This window comes from Papio anubis, chromosome 2 (genome assembly GCF_008728515.1).
Source record: "Papio anubis isolate 15944 chromosome 2, Panubis1.0, whole genome shotgun sequence".
NCBI lineage: Eukaryota > Metazoa > Chordata > Mammalia > Primates > Cercopithecidae > Papio > Papio anubis.
Genome location: NC_044977.1, coordinates 63750714 through 63765988, shown reverse-complemented (window position 1 = coordinate 63765988; position 15275 = coordinate 63750714). Strand labels below are relative to the sequence as shown.

At 34.6% G+C, this 15275-nt stretch overlaps 1 protein-coding gene and 1 long non-coding RNA gene across 8 annotated transcripts in view; one reads left to right on the top strand and one right to left on the bottom strand.

Annotated features, from left to right (window-relative positions):
- CNTN6 (contactin 6) overlaps positions 1-15275 on the top strand; it is a 310814-nt gene that overhangs the window by 51981 nt on the left and 243558 nt on the right. For all 7 annotated transcript variants that reach the window (XM_009200323.4, XM_017955285.3, XM_031662742.1 and 4 more), the window contains exon 2: positions 6173-6309. In XM_009200323.4, coding sequence (XP_009198587.3) covers positions 6255-6309 — 55 coding nt within the window. In that variant the 5' untranslated portion in view covers positions 6173-6254. The remainder of the gene's footprint in view (positions 1-6172; positions 6310-15275) is intronic.
- Positions 325-15275, bottom strand: part of LOC103881959 — a 101547-nt gene continuing 86596 nt past the window's right edge. The window contains exon 10 of the long non-coding RNA XR_004181917.1: positions 325-388. This is a non-coding gene — a long non-coding RNA (uncharacterized LOC103881959). The remainder of the gene's footprint in view (positions 389-15275) is intronic.

Here is a 15275-nt window from a genome sequence, read left to right as displayed (position 1 = left end):
GAAGTACCAATCCTTCATGAGCATCTTTCAGAAGCTTATTACAGAGCTATGGGTGCACATCTACCCCATCTTTTTATTTAAGAAATTGAACCTAGTTCTCACTGAAAAAAAAAAAAAAAAAAAAAAGCTGGAAAACTCCTCTGTAAAAGATAAATGAGAGAATAACATAGATGCCATCTCTGTTAAGGTTGACTTTCATTGTCTCTCAAGTCTGCTGGACAAACCAAAGTTTAACATGGCAGCCACCTTCCAGAATTCTCCTGATGCCTGAGGTCCAGCCATTATTTGACTTCTGCATTTATTCCTGGTTTCCTGGCAATTGTGCACATTTATAGACTAATGAATGGTTTTAGAGCCAGGAAATAGAGTGAGTGACACTTTTCCATTCCTTAAAAAAAAAAAAAAAAAAAGATTATTCCGAACCAAACAAAGAAAGTCTTAATGTTGTCTGGTTTAAGTATAATTAGCACTGCGTATAACCTCACTGTCACAGCAATAATTTCTGAGTTCTTTCATCTGCCTTCAGGAATCAGAAGCAAGTCAGTGAAACATGGTGAGAAGAGGTCATATAAAGACAGGGCTCACAATCTGAAGCTACTTCAAAATACAGGATTGCATCTTTTTCTACTAAATACATGGTATTCTTGTTGAGTATGTATACATTGAGTTAAAGAAATACAGTTGGATAATCCTTTAACAGAAATCTTCACAGCCAAATGTGTCTTAGAGTTTAGAATTCATTAAATGAGAGATCAGCAAAAGAAATTCCAGAAGCACGAAAGCCAGAAAGGGTCAGATAATAAATGTTTTCAGCTTTGCAAGACATGTGGTCTCTGGAGCAACTATTCAGCCCTGCCTTTGTAGCACAAAAACAGCCATAGACAATACATCAATAAATGGGCATGTTGGGTTGCAGTGAAATTTTATTTACCAAAAAAAGGCAAAGGGCCAGATTTGGTCAACAGGCTATGGTTTGCTGACCCTTGTTTTAGCCTTTAGAAAGGCAATGTGGTACAAATTTATATGTTTCTTTATTTATAAATTTATGTGTACAAATTTATATGCATTTCTATATACTAACAGATATGTGTGTACAAATTTATATGTATTTTTATGTGCATGTATATACATATAGATAGATATGTACATTAAAGATACATATAAATTTGTGTGTGTGTGTATATATATGTATGTATATGCCCAATGAGCAATACACTTATCAACCAACATCTTTGTTTCAGCAGAAAAATACATCAATATTTATAATAATTTGAGTGAAAAGATCTAAGCAACCACACATTGCTTGGTGTGTATTGCTTGGGGACAATTCTCTGCCACCAAATAAATTTTGCCACCAAGTTTGCATGTCATTTTCAACTTTCAAAGATTTGTTTTTAATCGCAAGAAAAGGGATTATGGACCCGTACATACTGTTTTCTTGAAGTGTTTAAAATTGTTAATTTTGTACTGAAAAATTTCATGCAAGAAAAAGTAAATACACGTGGTCTTGGGGGACAAATTTTATCCATTAGTAACAGAACAATATTCTCAGAAGTTAGCTTATGAACCAAGATACTCACCACTCTGGGCCAAATTATCACTTAAAAGACCTCATCTAAAACAAAATGCTGGTGATACATTTTTGAGACTCTTTTTAAGTTCTAGAAGTTTCTTTACGTTAGACTTATATACTGATTTTCCTTTATTAGTCCATTTTGCCTCAAGTGACCTGTAGGATTCCAGGAACCTAGAATTAATTCCTGTGGCTATTTTGCATGTCAGTGACTAGCATAAATTTCACTCACTGAATATTTCTACTCTATTCTGCTGTGAGTAAATAACTACACCTTTCTTATCTGCATTGTTGTCATTGAGCCAGCGTATTCTCCTTCCTTAGGCATTTAAACTTTTACGAATGAAACTTTTACAAATGGCAACTGATGCATAAGTATTAGCTATTCAGGCTAGCATTATAGAGGAATGCCAAATATAACATCTTTCGGGCTTTGCCCTCATTATAGTATGCTGATAAGCAATCAGATGATAAAGGGCAACATTTGCTACGAATTATACACTGGATGGAATCAAATCATCTTAGAATATTAGAGCTAGAAGAAACTTGAAGGTGACTTCTAGGTCAAACCCTTCCATTTTCAAAGGAGGAAACTGACAATCACTGTGATTGTACATGAATCACTCAATGTTACTCAGCTGGTTAAGAGAAAGAGACAATAGTAGAAGCAAAATCTCTAGATTCCCAGTGTAGCCTTTTTCTCCGTAATACTAGGTTGTTCAGCTGTCAAATACAAACCTAGCTCATGCTTACTGAGTAGTTATGAGCTCTGCATTAGACACCACGCCGAGTATTATGAGCAAGTGTTATACATGGTGTTTATCATCAAGGTAAAGTACAAAAACCTTGGCAATATAATGGAGCCTTTGATAAGTGCAAGCCTTAGGAGAAATATATTGTGTCAGTCTGCTCTAGAATCTTTAAGAGAAACTTCATATAAATTTGGAATAAACAATAAAGGGAGCCAGGTGCTGTGGCTCATGCCTATAACCCCAGCACTTTGGGAGGCCAAGATGAATGGATCACTGGATGTCAGGAGTTCAAGATCAGCCTGGCCAACATGGTGAAAACCTGTTTCTACTAAAAATACAAAAGTAGCCAGGCATAGTGGCATGCACATGTAATCCCAGCTACTCGGGAGACTGAAGCAGGAGAATCACTTGCTCTCAGAAGGCAGAGGTTGCAGTGAGCCAAGATCGTGCCATTGTACTCCAGCCTGGACAACAAGAGCGAAACTCCATCTCATAAAAAAAAAAGGTGGGGGGTGCTTGTCAGATTACTTAGGCAGAAGGAGACAAAAACAAAATACAAACAGGACTAGGCAAAAATTTGTCTTCTTGGCTCACATATCTTAGAATTCCAGGGGTTTAGGTAAGATGTTTCATGATTCTACAATACCGGGTATGATTATACGTTCCTTGAATGATGGAATAAATCACAATAACACTCAGATATAGAAAAAACAGAACTCTGCTTCTTACAGCTCTAAATTAGTCAAAGGCCACAAAGGAAATTGTACCCAGGAACAGAACTACAGCAAGCTGAGACTGTTGGAGGTAGCTTGCAAATGGAAAATGGGATAGAGATGACTAGGCTTTGCAGGTCTCCGGAAGAATGGGTATTTTAAATAATTTTCTAGCCCAAGGAAGTAGGGACTGTTTCTGGGTGTTAGAGATTTGGGGATCTATGGTATTTGGATCTATGTGTACTATAATCCAGGATTATTAAAGCCTAATAAGGGATATATTTGGCATAGAGCCTTAGCAAACTGTCCATGAAGGGGAATTGGAAGTTTTTAGCTGTGGCTGCAAACTTTCGTCAAGATAATGGTTGTGAGATATACCAGATCAACAGGTTTATTATATCTTGATAACTTAATAGAGAGAGTATACACTTTTTCTAATAATATTGACAAAGGTCCTGGCTTCGACTGCCATTGGTTTCAATTAAGCAATATGCTGAATTCTTTACAAAATATTGTAGCCAAAGAAATAGATTACTGATTGACAGTGACCTGGTCATATGCTCGTTCCTGCAGCTGGAAGGTGGAGGCAATAACTCCCTGACTGTATTGTCTGATGGTATATAGGGAGATGGTTCCTCAAAAGAAAGTCACAGACCTTTTATCACAAGAAGAAGACAGAATTATTGGTAAAAAAAATAATGAATATCCATTAAATAAGTGTACCATGTAATTTCTGTTATAAACTGAGGCTCTTTTGAGAAAAAGAGTCTATTGATAATATTGATAATTCTGCCATGACAATTGGATACATGGAAACTGTCCAGTGAAAACAAATATGTATGGTCATGCTACCATTGTACAGTTTTTTAGAGAGATACAGACCCTAAGGAGGAATTCTATATTAATTAAATGCATCTATATAGAGATAATACATAATGCATGTGCACAGGAAATAGATCTTTGTCACAAGATTGGAAGTATTTAGTAGTAGTCTCGTGAGAAAAGGAAGATGAGAAACCTATTGTGTATAGTCTTGAATATCATTCCAAAGACTTTGGATGTTTGTGAAATTGAAAGTTATTAAACTCTCCATTGAATAAACAGGCATAATTGGACCAATCTTTGTTTTAGGAAGAAAATTTTGATGTAACATTTAAATGAGTAGAAGGGACAGGAGATTTCCGGCAGGAAGACTATTCAGACATCCATTTGTTTTTTTTTTAATCTTCAAAGCCACTACTCTGTTTAAAACCTTCATTATTCCTTTCTTGTACTATAAATGTAGCCTTTAAATACTCTGTATAATTCCACTTTTTACTCCATCTCTTTCATTCTCCACGGTGGCCAGAGATATAACGTAAATTTTGATTCTGTTCTGCTTTAAATTCTCAATTATAATCTGAAAGTACAACATTCATATGCATTAACATGTCCTAAATGTCTTGTATATTTCAGCCTCTTTCCCTTTCTCCAACCTTGTCTCATGCCACAGTCCTTCTGAATATCAAACCGGACTTTCTCACATCTTTGAACATGCAACTCAAGCCTTGCTATAGGACCTGGGCACACTGTCTCTCTTTTGTTTAGGAAGCTAGTCCCATCCTTCCTTCATACCTATTGTAATCCCTATAACTCTTCACTTTTCACCCCATGTACACATACTCTTTGCCTGGCAAAGAGCTACTCATATTTCAAGCCTCAGCTAAAAAATACTAATTGAACTCCACCCTATAAATCTCATACATCTTACATTTTTCTTTAACATTATCATATTTACTACACAAATATTTACCTGTGTGTGTAAGGTTTTTTTGTTTTTGTTTTCTGTTTTCGTTAAATGTCTCTCACAAGACAGCAGTACCTCAAAGGTAGAAATGAAGGAATTTAGGTTCACCATTAACAGCTTAGTGTCCATTGTCTTGCAAAGAATGTAATTATATAAGGAAACAAATAAATAAATGTTTATGAAAATATAATAAATGAATCAATGGATATAACATATGATCTAATTTATGTAAGGTGTTAAAGGTTGTGGTGTCAAAAGGATTGGAAAGATGATGTCAGATATGAGAACATTTGAGAAAGAACATTGACTCAATATATATGTTGACCCCTGAATATTGTTTTTCTTCCTGTGATTTTTATCCTTTGATTAAATTTGGAAAGCATTTAATTTAAATTTTATTTAAATGTTAAATATAATCAATGTTTTTGGTTTAAGATGAAGGAACTCATGACAGAAAGAAATGAAAGATTTTTAAAATTTAAAAATACATCAGAAAACTGATAAAAATTTTATTATTTACTATCATCACACTTAAACTCCACACACTTCCAAAAAATATTTAAGATTTCAATAAAATATGTTTCCACTATGTTAAAGTTTCCAAAGGCTCTTATCACTTGATACATAATAGTTTTATCAAATGTAACCTACTACATCTCTTGATAGAAAAGCTGCAAAATTATACCATAAAAAGTCATAGAAATAATAAAGGCAATAATAGTGGCTGTTTTTGTAAACAATCAACCATACTCTTTTACAGTCATAGAGTTCATAATAACTGAGCTTAATTGTCAAGATTAGTTGCTGAGTCAACCTACATGAGTTGCTACAGAGCATGGACATAGATGAGTTTATTCTGAGCTTATTCTAAGTTTTTATGAGTTTAGGAGTTTTTATGAACTTCTTATTAGATTTCTCTTTTGGGCTAAAGGCCAAACTAACACTTTATCTTGATTTCATTTATCACTACGTAGCTTAAATGTCAAAATAAATTAGAGAAAATTATGATGTAACCCCTTAGGAAAAGCATGTGTCATACCTGAAAGATAACACTGCTAGAAATTGATTTCTTGCAGAAATTTTGTAGCACAATATTAATTTTATTTCTTGTGATATTAGGACAAATAATGTTTTCTAATATTTGAGGTGTGAATTGAAATTAAGAAAATATGAGCTGAAATTACTGGAGTTTGCAGAACAAATGTATGTGTGGAAAGCATCCATTTAGGTTGGTTTATTTTGGATAATAGTATTAATACTAAATTGAATTAATATGCAGCAAATATATGCTTATTAAAATATTCATGTTTGTACATTTTTCATTTCATGACAATTTTGTCTCTTTCAGACTCTTGAGATACTGACTGGAAGATAGACTTTTTTTTCCCACCTGATTGTATGGGAGAAATTTTTGACCTTAGAAAGTGGAAATGAGGTTGCTATGGAAACTGGTAATTCTGCTGCCACTCATAAACTCTTGTGCAGGTAAAGTGTTCTATTATTATGAGTTTTGATTGATAAATATATTGGCATTGTATTTCTTTCTACGGGTGAAGCAATTTTCAAAATGCACAATTTGTATGTTATTTGAATGACTAAGTGATAATGTTTTGAAGGTAACCTCTATGACTCAGACAGGGAAAGTTTAATCCTTAAAAATGTATCAAATGCCAGTTTTAAATGGAAACTAACATTATTACATTTATAAGTTGTCAAATATGACATTTTTATACAATGTAATTATGTAATATTTAATTATGTAATAATGTAGTATGACATTTTTATAAAAGAATACAATTAAATACTTTTTACCACCAATAAACAGTGAATAATTTTTCTTATTTTCATTATAGTGAAGTCTTTAAAAAATACATAATTAAAACACATATTTTCTTGCATGTTTAGAATTTGATATGACAAAAAAACAAAGCTATATTCATTTAGAAGAAAAGGTGATATGAAATGTTACCTAAGAACTAGAAATAACCTTATATATATTTTCTTTTTAATTATTGCAAAAGAATAGACAAGAACATGTTTTTATGTTCAACTTAAACATGTTAATATCTGTGTATCAGTTAACTTTTGCTTTGTAACAAGCCATGCCAAATGTGAGCATAATAAAATAACAAATAGTCATATATTTCGTTGATAAATCTGTGTGTTGGCAATTTAGGATGGACTCAAATGGGTCGTCTTTTGGTTTTGCCTGGGTGCACTGCATCTTTGATGAGTTGAGTCATCTGAGACGTGACTACTCTAGAACATTCCTAACTGAGACAACTGTGCTGCCATGGCTCTGGTCCAAATGTTACCCTCTATGAGTCTGGATTCTTTTATATGGTAACTGCTCAGTGTTTCAAGAAAACAAAAGACAGAAAGATGCAGCATTTCCTGATGCCGAGGCTTGGAACTGCTACATTGCCATTTCTGTGACATTATTTTGACAATTATAAGTCACAAGACCAGTCCAGCTTCAATGGATGTGGAATGATACTACATCTCTTGATAGAAAAACTGCAAAATTTTACCATAAAAAGGCCATAAAAATAATAAAGGCAATAATTGTGGCTGTTTTTGTAAACAATCAACCCTAGTCTGTTACAATCATAGAGTTCATAATTACTGAGCTTAATTGTCAAGATTAATTGTTGAGCCTAACTATATGAGTTGTTACAGAGCATGGACATTTATTAGATCATGGGATTATCAAAGAAGCCTCTCTTCTACCATGCTATGCTTCTTCCCCCCGACTATGTGATGATAGGTACTAGTGAAGTTTCGCATACTTATGACAAAGCAGTAATATATTGAGAGACATGCAGAAATAAACATAATAATTTACAAGGCAGAAACACAGTAATTGCAAAGGACATATATTTTACAGCAATCCTGAGAAATAGATATGCTGATCTTAAAAGGAATGAGAATGCTAAAATATGCAGAAATCAACCAGGAGATTCAGAAAACCACATAAATAAAAGCAATTTTACCACTAGCAAAGCTAACAGCTAGAAGTGCTATAGTTATATTTACTCAAAGTGATTACAGTATTTTCATTGGTGACACTTCTAAGTCTCTAAAACAAAGATTTGGGGTTAAATAATAATGTATTCTTTTTTTGATAATAGATTAAGAAAAGACAGAAAAAGTCATCAAGATGCCCCCAAATCATACATGTATGAATAAGAATTATATTCCTACTCTTAAGTTTCATCTTCCTGTCAAAATTCAACATTAACATTTTGCCCTTTAAATATGTATATTGAATTAGCATAGGATCTCTAAAAGACCTTTCATGTTAAATTGAAATAAATTATTATTCTCAGAACACATATCAAATCTGAGAAATACTCCAGCTCTTATATTAACTTTTATTTATCCAAATTGGATGTGATTCAACATGTCCTGTTGCTTTATTCTAATGGGTGAAATAATCATATACCCTTGGTGCACAATTTCCTTGTGAAAGAACAGATTGGATCTATTTTTTTAAAGCCATAGCTACTTAAATAAGATAATCTAAGCTAAACATTGCCCAAGGGGTAAGGATGTTGATAATGATATACACAAGAGAGCATTGCTTTAAATGTGTTTGTTTTGTTAGAGATTTCGTGGTGTGTCTCCCTATTGGCAGATACTATTTTAGTTTAGAAAATTAGATTGTCTGATGATAGAGTTCTATGACTATGCATAGTGATACCATCTTGTTTTTCCAAAATATACTTTTTATTCATTCTGAAATAGCAGCAAATCTTTCACAATTACTTGCTTTTTCCTTGCTATTTTAATTATTATAATTTTTCTAAAAGGTTGATACTTTAAATCTCCCTAGACTCTAAATTAAAACTTAAAATTTTTTGACAATCTCTTCTCTCATTTTCTAAAACTTAACTGCAACTTCTAGTGCCTTTATAGACATTGGCCTCACAGGCCTTCACAATGAAACTTAATCCCTACAGTCATACATGATTGATTCTGGGACACTTTTAAAGTTTTGAGTACTTAAAAATTTGATTGATCTATTTTAGTATTTTTAAAATATTAGAAGAAAACCAAGGCACATTTAATTAGGAAATACGGTTACTAATTGTATACTTTTTAACTGTTTCATTGATATGCATGACAGGATAAATAATGACCCCAAATATATCTAGGTCCTAATACCTGGAACCTGTGAGTGCTACCTGATACAGTAAAGTGGATTTTGCAGATGTGATTAAGTTAAGGATCTTCAGATGGGGAGATTAATGGCCCTGGATTATCCAGATTGTAAGAGGGAGGCAGAGTTAGACCTGACAGAGGGGAGGCAATGTGGCAGCAGAGCAGAGGGAGATGTGAAGATGCTGCACTGCTAGACTTCAAGACTGAGAAAGGGATCATGAGCCACCGGGTGTGATGAAGGAAGCTCTAGATGCTGGGAAAGGCAGGGAAAGAGATTCTCCCCTCGATCTATGGAGGGGGCATGGCTCTGCTTGCACCTTGTTTTCAGCCCTGTGAATCCCATTTTGGACTTCTGACCTCCAGGACTCTAATATGTACTGTTTTAAGCCATAACATTTGTGGTAACTTTTATAGAAGTCATAAGAAACTAAATTCCTATGTTTCTTCCTCACTATGCTTTAAGCTTCCAGATGGCAGGGACTATATCTTGCTGGTACTTGGTAGGGATTCCATAAATATTTGTTAAATGAATGAATTAATTAATTACTAAAAGTTAATGTTGTTGGTCCTATTTATGTTATCATAGTAGAATAAATTTAGTCATATAATATCCTCTGGGGAACTGTTAGTCTGGTTCATTCCTTTATGGTTGCCAGTGTGTATTAAAGTTATGGTCGTAAGTTTCTAGAAGTAGAATTTTAATGACATTTTAAAAGTTTTAAATCATGCCCTATTTGAAACTCTGTGAGGGTGGGAAATTACATCTGCTTTATGTTTTACTGCTTCTCCATCCCCTAATACATAGATTCTAAATATTTGCTAAATGAATAAAAGAAAGGTTCATTCACTTCAACAAATATCAAAATATATTATAAACTATGATGTGCCAGGCAAGGAGCTTGGTGTTGACCTTCAATAATAGGTCCATGGGTTCCTGCCCTCTTCAACCTGCCAGTCTAAACAGGGAAACCAGCAAGTAAGTCCACTTCAGTTGAGATTCTGCCCCTTGTGACAAAAAGTTCTTCACTAATACAAATTAGAAAATTTGGTTTTGAGGTTGAGTTTGTAACAGAACTCTGCTGGGATAAATGCTTATTCACTACGGAAAATGAGGAAAAGAGCAAATAAAGGAATTATAAGAAGCACAATAATTCCTGGAAGGAAAAAAAAATCAAGAGGTTTCATATAGACAAGAACGTTTATTTTCAGCCTCAAATTTACATATCTTAGAGTAGAAAAAAATATATCAATGAGATAATTTGGATAACCAAATTAATATATGGAGAAACATTTATAACTGCAAGTTTATTTTTTGTCCTTGTAGACAATGCACAGATTGTTTTCATGAAGAAATATTTGATTTATTTATTTATTTACTTACTTATTTATTTTTTGAGATGGAGTCTCGCTCTATTGCCCAGGCTGGAGTGCAGTGGCACCATATCAGCTCACTGCAATATCCACCTCCTGGATTCATATAATTCTCCTGCCTCAGCCTCCTGAGTAGCTGAGATTACAGGCATGCACCACAACACTGGGCTAACTTTTTGTGTTTTAGTAGAGACGGGGTTTCACCGTGTTGCCCAGGCTGGCCTCAAATTCCTGAGCTCAGTCAATCCACCTGCCTCGGCCTCCCAAAGTGCTAGGATTATAGGCATGAGCCACCACACCCGACCCAGAAATATTTTATTTTTTAATAAATACTAAATAATGTCAGTAACGGGTAGAAGCTGAAAAACCACATAGGGTCAAATTTTGTTTACCCTAGAATGTCACCTGTATAAGAAACCCAAGATTAACTGATGTGATTAACTGTCACATTTTCCCGCAGTGAAAAATTCTCAGAATGCACGAGATGATTCTATTTTATTAAATCTTTCACCTTACCATGGTTTTTATGTAAAATTTGAGAAATATTAGACAGATTTCAAAATTTAAGTTCCAATCTTTAAAAATTTGATAATTATTAAAAATATTTAATAAATACTTGATGATAATAGGTTGAATCATGTGCCATATCTGTTGTTATGAGTTAACCAGGGTTAGAGACAGCACAATTTTAAATGTGTGGACTATTAGAAGCTCTGCAGTCCTTAAGAAGAGTGTCAGTGAGTGTCAATGGCTGCTATTATAGATCAAACATAATAAATAATAGCAGAATACTAGTTACAAGGAATGTGATTTTCCTGACATTCAGTATTCATATACTCTTAAGAATGTCTGCCTAATGTATTCTCTTTTGACATTGTTATTTTAACTAAGTACTACCATTTAAATGGTAGTTTATAAAACATTCACTTGGTTCATAAATATAACCACTTTTTTGTCATTTGTGTTTGTTTTGCCATGGGTTAAGGACTTTTATATGTATTTTATGAAATTATGGACTGAATACCTCTTTGGTTAGTTCTGAAGAAGTACCAGTTATTCAGTAGGAGACTTGGTTTTGTCATGAAGAAGTGCAATAATTCAAGAAAGTCAACATAGAGCTAGTCACATTTATTGGCAGAGTAGAATCAAAGCCCTCCTTGAGGCATTCTAATTACTGTATTATGCCAACAGGGCCTAATGAGCTAGTTTCTCCTACTGTATTAATTACTCTTGAAGAATAAACTGAGACTCAAAATTATAATAAGTCTTTGCTGCCATCATTTTTATGTAATGTTTGCTGACAAATGTGGTTATATTATTTTCAAAACTTCTCCCAAAGTAGTCGACTTTTAACACTAAGATAAAGTTGTTTTTAGGGCTGATACCAATAAAGAAAGAAAAAATCCTGGCAGGATTTTTACATAGCTTACTGCTTTATAAATAACACAGCCTGCAAGTGAATCTGGGAGGAAGTCTACCTCTTTCTAAATACTCAGTCAGGCACCTAGGAAAAAGGGACATTGGAAAGTATTTATGATTGCCTGAATTTCACTCTATTTCAAACATAGCCTTTTATTGAATTGAGAGCCAGAGCAAATGAACTACCTGAGAGAGAAAACCAGAAGAATGAAAATATTCACTACGACCAAGATTTCTTCAAAGACAACGATGTATCACACAGCAAATCCATGAAAATTGGCAGGTGTAATAAACCTGCTTTGCTCAAGGATCCCAGAAGCACATAATGGATATTCCTTTGGGTCAGAGTGTGAATGAATATTGAGTACATCACAACCCACACTCTGCCTACGGTCTTGTTCAGATTTATTGTTAGCATAATAGCACCTTTAGGAATGGAACACCGGGCTATATTTTTAAGCCAAGTGACATCTTTGCAATTTCTAATAGAAATGGTCCAATTTAGAAAAGCTGAAAACACCATTTTCATGCAGTGCCTACTGATAAAGGTGGTTATATGATTATCAACCCTTCTTCCAAAGTAATTGATTCTTAAACCTTAAATGAAATTGTTTGTTAGGACTGATAACAATGTAGGAAAAAAATTACGTTTTGTCAGCATTGGGAGGAAATGATTGGTATGCAGACTGGCACGCTGCAGGAAATGTAGGCTCTTAGTTGAATGGAATGTGAGTAATTGTGTTTTCACCATGAAGTCTTTGAAGAAGAGGGTCAAGTATTCTATGGAAGTGGTAACACCAGGTCATGTTTTCACTTTAAGGGTACTCAAAAATAGCTATGCCACGACTTGAAAATAGCTTGGAAGGATTCATAATATTTTTCTTTTTCTTTTCTTTTTTTTTTTTTTTTTGAGACAGAGTTTTGCTCTTGTTGCCCAGGCTGGAGTGCAGTGGCACAATCTCCACTCACTGCAACCTCTGCCTCTCAAGTTCAAGCAATTCTCCTGCCTCAGCCTCCCGAGTAGCTGGGATTACAGGCATGCGCCACCATGCCTGTCTAATTTTGTATTTTTAGTAGAGATGGGGTTTCTCCATGTTGGTCAGGCTGGTCTCGAACTCTTGACCTCAAGTGTTCTGCCCGCCTCGGCCTCCCAAAGTGTTGGAATTACAGGCGTGAGCCACCGCGCCCGGCCCAGGATTGATAACATTTTTCTTCCTCCAATTTAAAGAATTCCAGATGCTTAAAATCAAACTCCTTGCCATTCCATCAAGTCACGAAACAGTCTGTCTTCTTCTGCCTACCTCTTTCGTCTCTACTTTTACTTAACTTCCCTTTGCTCACTGCATTAGAGCCACATTTTTTTCTCACGCTCGTCGAAATATCAAGATTGTTCTCTGCTTAGGGTCTTTGCGTGTGCTGTTCAGTTGTGTGAAACACTCTTCACATCTTTCTATGACTGGCTCTTTCCATTATACCCATCTCCACTCAGTCACCTCCATAGTCTGACGTTCCCTTAGGACCTTGTCTGGGTAAGTAGGCGCTTATCGCACCATTGGTCCTAGGAACTATCGTCAACCATTTTTACTGTTTTCAGTGAGCTCATCGCTATCTGAAATTAACTTATTTATACGTTTTTTACTATTGCACTTTCTGCCTTTACCTAGAGGAATATAAGATTTATGTAGGTAAAAATAGTGTGCGTCATATAAGTGGCTGCATTGCTGATGCCTAGTACAGTGCCTGACACATAGTACACACTCAATAAATATTTAAAATAAATGAGCACGTTATTGACCTCTCAAAATAAGACCCCAAGGCTACTTGGGGATAAATCAATATTTCCAAACACCTTTAGCAATTGAACTGGTTATTGTTAGAATCTACTTTTAGGCATAAATGTTTGAATCACAATACATATTTTGGGCTTAGGATTTTTTTTAATTTTTAAAAACTATACTGTATACTGAAAGCAGAAAACTATTCCTAATTTTTGAAACTAATACAGTTTGCTTAGACACACTTGACCTAGGCAGGTATAACTTCAGTGTGGTTTGTTCAGGGAGTAGCACATTTAACATACAGCCAATGCTGTTTCAGTATTGCTGGGTAGCAAATACACATTGACTTTGTGTCAAAAATAACTTAAATATTTAAACTTGTGGGCTGTATTTTATCTCAAGATGTATTTGTTTTTCCTTTTCAGTTCCTTTGTTACCAGTCAAGTTAATCCACCGTTACCTCTCCCCCAAGACATTTGTAGCAGCCACCTGCAGTTTCTCTCTATTTTGAGGCATCCTCTGTGTCCTTAGATTATTGACACAGACGCCTATGCAGAGAAAACTTCATAAAGCACGGCTGATTTTGTCATTACTCTATGTCAAGACCTTTACAGATCCCATCTCCTATAAAGTTCAAACTGTCTAATCAAGCATTCAAATTCAATTTCCTTCAACAAATATTGGAAGTTATCTAATTAATTCAATTCTACCTGTGTCATGAGCCATGCCTTCCCTTACTCTCCTTCATGTATCCTTCATTCAAGTCAGACTGTGCTACTTTTAAAAAATCCCCAGGTCTCTCCTCATATCATTGTGATCTTCTGCATTGTTCTTCTTCAGATCCATTTCTGTTTATTAAAGGCAAATCCAATCTTTAACACACTTATTCGAATGCTATGTTCACTCTGATTAATCCTCCCAGTAATATATTCTTCCTTTTTCTCCTTAAACTTTGATTCCCTGAAGAAGAATTTTGTCATTTCCACACTCCTTGCTTAGAATCAGGTCATTTCTCTCAAATATATATTCATTCTGAGAAATACATAGTATTTACACTTGCTGAATTTGTAATTGTAAAATTCTTAGTCTTAAAGGGAAAATAAAAACTCAAGTCGAATATTTGATTAGTCATACCTCATAACTAGTGCATTATAGTTTATAAAGCACTTTATGAATAGTGTTTCATCTGACCTTGATAGTGGGCAAAGGAAGAAACTATATTTGAGTTTCAGACTTTCTTTTTTTCCCTTCTTTCTTTTCTTTCTTTCTTTTTTCTTTCTTTCTTTTTCTTTCTTTTTTCTTTCTTTCTTTCTTTTTCTTTCTTTCTTCTTTCCTTCTTTCCTTCTTTCTTTCTCTTTCTTCTTTCCTTCTTTTTCTTTCTCCTTCTTTCTCTTTCTTCTTTCCCTTTCTCTTTCTTTCTTCCTCTTTCTCCTTCCTTCCCTTCCTTCCTTCCTTCCTTCTCTTTCTCTCTCTCTTTCTTTTTCCTTTCCTTCCTTTCTTTCCTTCTCTTTCTTTCCTTCCTTCCTTCTGGGCCTCCCTCCCTTGCCCAGGCTGAAGTGCAATGGCACTATCACAGCTCACTCCTCACTGCTGGCTTGACCTCCTAGGCTCAAACAATCCTCTTGCCTCAGCCTCCTGAGTAGCTGGGACTATAAGCATGCACCACTACATCTGGATAATTTTTTTATTTTTTGTAGAGACTGCCTCTCACTGTGTTAT